At 39.0% G+C, this 5,287-nt stretch overlaps 1 protein-coding gene across 1 annotated transcript in view; it reads right to left on the bottom strand.

Annotated features, from left to right (window-relative positions):
* The window catches only part of LOC113231507 (vacuolar protein sorting-associated protein 11 homolog), a 28,091-nt gene that overhangs the window by 10,576 nt on the left and 12,228 nt on the right, over window positions 1–5,287 (bottom strand). The window contains exons 8-12 of the mRNA XM_026465832.1: window positions 4,638–4,866; window positions 2,626–2,784; window positions 1,606–1,763; window positions 615–696; window positions 257–472 (exon numbers count right to left, since the gene is read on the bottom strand). Coding sequence (XP_026321617.1) covers window positions 257–472; window positions 615–696; window positions 1,606–1,763; window positions 2,626–2,784; window positions 4,638–4,866 — 844 coding nt within the window. The remainder of the gene's footprint in view (window positions 1–256; window positions 473–614; window positions 697–1,605; window positions 1,764–2,625; window positions 2,785–4,637; window positions 4,867–5,287) is intronic.

Genomic DNA, 5,287 nt, shown 5'->3' with positions numbered 1-5,287 from the left:
GTGTGTGTGTGTGTGTGTGTGTGTGTGTGTGTGTGTGTGTGTGTGTGAGAGAGAGAGAGTGAGAGAGCGTGTGTGTGTGTGAGAGTGTGTGTGTGTGAGTGTGTGTGTACGTATGCGTGCGTGTGTGTCATATCATACGAGACCGCAAAGCAAACCTTCAGTCTCAACATAATACTACGATATAAACGGTCCAAAGTACAAAGTGTCAAGCTTGACGTGATCTTGACTGTACGTTGTAATCACTTCGAATACTTACTGTTGATGAAAAGAATGCTGGCACAAAAAGTGTACACTGGGTAGTTCCAACGGCCTATTGCACGCTGCGCATCTAGAACTCTGAAAGGTGACAGGTTCGTTCTGCAACATCTGTATTTGGGTTTTCATCTTCTCACTCTCACTTTTGTATTTGGTCGCGAGCTCTTGTTCGCGAGTTATTATATCGTTCTCCGACTTAAGTACATTCATTAGGTATCTGAAAATTGTGCACTAGTTAATTTATGAAAATCAGCATAAGAAGCATAAAAATTGTCAGGCTAAAAGTCATATTTAGGACAAAACAAAAGACGACAACGGGCTGCTTTAAGGCTATACGTGAAAAAAAATCTGAAACTTACTTGCGTACATCTCCAAGAGTGTATGTTGGCGTGCTAGCCAGGCAATCAATGACTAGAATAGGAGAGAGTAGCTTCTCGTTGGCTGCAACAAAATTTTAAGTTAATTTTTGCAAGATTCATTATTTACCTGCCATTTTTAATAAATAATATTCTCATAAAGCTGCGCGAAGTGAGATCAACTTGAAGTGGTCAATGGCTTGATTTGTTGACCAATCAGTTTATCATGAGACAAATATAAAATAGAAATGGTTAATGACTATGACAAGACTGAAATGAAGACCTTTTGCATCCCACATTATAATTAAAGTCTTGCACATTCACATACCCACCCAAATATTAATACAATGTGTACATACGCATAAGCATTCGCAACGTCTCTTTTATCTAACAACACATATTATGAATTTATTTACTTTTGTTAATTTTTATTAAGATCAGTTCATACTGTATGTTAATTTTAATTCTCTCTTAAAAATTTAAATAATTTAACTTAACAAATTATAAAAGTAAGTAGTTGATCGAAATCAGATAATAAGTAATTTAATTCACTTTTACTGTTGATTTACTGTACCTACCTAATGTCTGTAAAACTGAGTTTAACGTAATTGGAACACTACACTTCGCGGAATGGGGACTATTCTATCCAGGCATCAGTCTCTCGCAAACAAGGTTTAATGTTAAAACTCACTAGTCAGTAAGTATTCACATAATTTACCTTGTCTGTTGAGAGAAAATGAATACATAATTATTATATTATTATATTTATTTTACACTTTCATGGCCTAAAAGATAAATTTAAATTATTTCAATGGGAGAGGCGGTATTCCCCGGCATTGGCACAATCGGGGTCACCGGGGTCAAGGACTCAGATTTAAGAAACGGCGTTCAATATTTATTATAATTATCATAATGGTATAGCGTCTGCATACCGCCACGGTTCTTCCCAGTGGTTTTCATGTGCAACACACGAGCTAATTAGACGAGCACCTACCGATTACATTGAGCAGTTCAGGCAGACACCTCGCCGGCGGCGGCCACCACAGCACGTCGAGCCACAGCCGCGGACACGCCTGGCCCCTGCGCCTGCACACGGCCAAGGCGCTCTCCGCATCGTCGTGGCGCATGTAAAGGGCGACTTGTGCGCGCCATCTAGCGGGTAAAATGTCAATTTACGTTTTTGTCGCGCACATGACGACCTCGTTGACTCAACGGTTTGCACAACGGTTCGATTCTCGGTTGGATCAATATGGAAAATGAACTTTGCTAAATTGGTTTGATCTGGGTGTTCTGGCTACCCAGACTACTCCCGTCCGGTACTGTCCCGGAGTGAAATCCGTTGCTCTCGTATTCACAGTACACGGAATTTCCTAAACTGAGACCAAGCAATTGGTGTGGTTGTTATGATATTATTATATACGATTTCTACGTTCGTCGCGTTGACCACAACATTATAGTTGTGTTATACAACAAGCCGTCGCCCAAATGCCAAATAACTGTTTTAACGTAACGTTATTAAGTTTTTACTACATATTCACTGGTCCTATACATTCTTTGGTATAGATCTGGCACTCGGCGATGTACTTTAATTTTTTAATTAAATACATGATTCACACTTTATTTGACGTAGTACGTCACCAACTATCCACCGCTACACTACATAAAGGAAAGATTTGCCACCGTGACACATGCATTCTATACTAATATACTTTTACCATTTTCTTTGCAAGTCTTTCTCTGCGTACTACCACTACAATTTATATATGGAGTAATGTGGCCCATACATTTTGATCCTTCGAGCCCGATGGTGGCCCAAACATTCACTCTAGTCTTGAATAGTCCAATTAATACGAGTATGACGGTTTTTGTCGAGTATGGCTAAAAAATAGTTTAATTAGACAAACCGTTGCCGATGTAATGAAATGATATATAGGCGGCGACAATCGCGCTAGTCAATTTATTTTTCTAAATTACGTCACGCATGACCACAGTATTGTGAATAAAATTAACTCACAGCTTATTCTCCTCATACAGATAAAGAATGCCAGCGTGGAAGCCCAGCATCTGGCAGATGACGAGTGTCTGGTCCTTGTCGTAGTTGGCTTCGGGATCGCGGAGGATCTTCAGAACCCTCTGCTCATACTCAGCCTTTACGCTGTCATCGGACTTCGCCCTGATTGAAAGACAAATCAATTATTAAAAGTATTTTATTGAATGTCAGGATGTTTTTCCATTATGATATTCAATATGTTTTTGTAAAATTACTCCACTAGTTTGTTCTAATTATTAATACAAAGATCGAACACTTAGAAAAAATTCCTTCGATGCGGTAGGTTTCGAACCGACGTCTTCTAGCAAACCGTGTCAGACGATATGCCAACTAAGCCACGGAACGAACCAGCGAACCTCACTAATTTTTCTAGGTGCTTGTTTGTTCGATCTTTGTATCTGGTTTTTAATGACTCTTTAGTATTTAAAGTATTTCGTCACCCAGTTAGGCACCTTTACAGCTACTAGCCCTGGCTAGATACGAAACGATACTATGTATATTATTCAGTCAGTTTTACGATGAAAGTAATGTCAAAATTCGATACGAAAGCTGTCGGAACTTATGAATATAATGAAGGACTTATGTCAAATCACGTTCTTCTTACGCGTTCCGTGGCAGCCTCCGGTCCGATAGGAAGCTAATACGATGACCATTGCTTCGTATTTCGCGTTTGGTGGTCTACCACGAAATACGAATACCGAACTCTTAGATATTTTAACCGAATCGTTCGATTGGATATCGTTCTCGAAATGAAGGGCGCAGAACATTCGGGTTAAACGTTCGATTCGGATACGCATACGACATGTTATCCAACAGCGTTTACGAAGTTAGTCGGTGAAATAGATTATAAGAAAAAAGAAAATCCTTTTGTATACATTTTTAAGACTTTAAAGACTTCAAATAAATTAATAAAATTGAACGAAATCTAGACTTTATTTAAAACAGCAAGAGATTTCCATATTACATTCTTGCTTTGTAAACAATAGGACGTTCGGTGACTTTCATACAATAACTGTGTTCTGAATAATGTTTCTAGCCTTTGCCGGTCGAGAAAGTCGAGTAATAATACGGGTGTGACGTCACTTCGGTTCCGTTTCGAATACGACGGTTTGATCTTCGATTCGGATGTAGTGAATAAAAATGAAAAGAAATCAAGAATCGGTCGACAACTCAGTTATCGTAAGGTTCTGAATCGACCCCCCGGTCTCGGGAACTAGGGAATTCTCTGTACTATGAGTACGAGAGCAACGGAGTTCACTCTGGGGCACTTCTCAGAACAACCCAAGCAGAACCAATTTAGAAAATTTCAGTTCCCAAATTGAACGTACCGGGACTCGAACCCGGGACCTTCACATTCAACGTCCACAGCGCAGTCGTCAAATACGCATGTATAAAAATAAGCTAGTAAAATTTAGATAAGAAAAACTCCTGGATCAGGCAGGACCAGCTATTTTTTCTATTTTTTCACCAAACCGGGGTTATCACTCTCCCTTTTATTTTATTTTATTTTTTATATTATTACTAATGATACAAGCTACAAGCTGCAAGAGCTACACTGCCGTCCACTGCGACTAAGTGACAAATGGTCAAATAGCAAAAAATAGAGCACAAAATTCTCTTTTCAAAACAGTTAAAATCAGTTAACGTGTTCCACTTATCGGAAGTTACCCTAACGATGCATAGCTGAAATATCATCAAACAATTTCAATATTCTAAAACTGGGTTAAGGTTTTTAATGATATCTCAAAAAAATATTTTGTCACTTAGCCTACTTTTAGTTAGCGGACGACAGTAAACGGGTCACTACCACGTTTTTGTCATCCAAATACGTAGAAGCCTTTAGTCTAAAGTTTTTGTTTCACTACAGGTTTAAACATCCAACCGGAATCTTATTACGGAATCCAAAACTAAAGAAACCCAAAGACAAAAAATCTAAGGGAGGCATTTAGAGATCGTTAATTAAATGAATAACTCACCACACATGAATATAATGCTCGATGAGAGCATTATAGATGAGCTTCGAGCATCTGTTATCGCTGTTGATCATGTGTTCTAAGAATTCGATGAGACGTTCCGAGTTGTTGAGGAACATGTGGACGTAGTCGTCGGGCAAAGCATGCTCAGGCTCGCGCGTAGTGACAGCGCCCGACAGGGACGCCTCGTCCACCAGCAGACTGCCACGGGGTTTGTAGTCCGTGCACAGAACTGGAGGCAAACGTACAACTTTTTTATACCAACCATCGAATATCACAGAACACATCGCACCCTTACAGTACCGACACGCTATTATGGCCGTTTTGACAGATTACAATAGTGAGGTGAAATCTTAATTCATTATCGAAAAAAATATAGTCAAATGCGAGTCGCATCTATAAGTTTTTACACTTATAACTAGTATTGCAAGAGGTAGCTGATTAAAGTTTTAATAAAACTAAAATAAAAATGTTAACTTAATATATCGTCAATTCGAAACTGCTTTGTTTTGCATTGAGCTTTGACGCGAGTTTGCCGGAGGTAGAAGTTGTGTTGGGCAGTGATCCCATAAGTGACGATCGTATTAGATTTCATTTTTAAAAGTATCGAATTTCGAAAAACAAATGCCGAGTTGTGTCGTAAAATTATACAT

This window comes from Hyposmocoma kahamanoa, unplaced genomic scaffold, assembly GCF_003589595.1.
Source record: "Hyposmocoma kahamanoa isolate Upper Pololo Valley unplaced genomic scaffold, ASM358959v1 65, whole genome shotgun sequence".
In the NCBI taxonomy this organism is placed as follows: Eukaryota; Metazoa; Arthropoda; class Insecta; order Lepidoptera; family Cosmopterigidae; genus Hyposmocoma; species Hyposmocoma kahamanoa.
The sequence above is the reverse complement of the archived record's forward strand: the minus strand, read 5'-3'. Positions and strand labels throughout refer to the sequence as shown.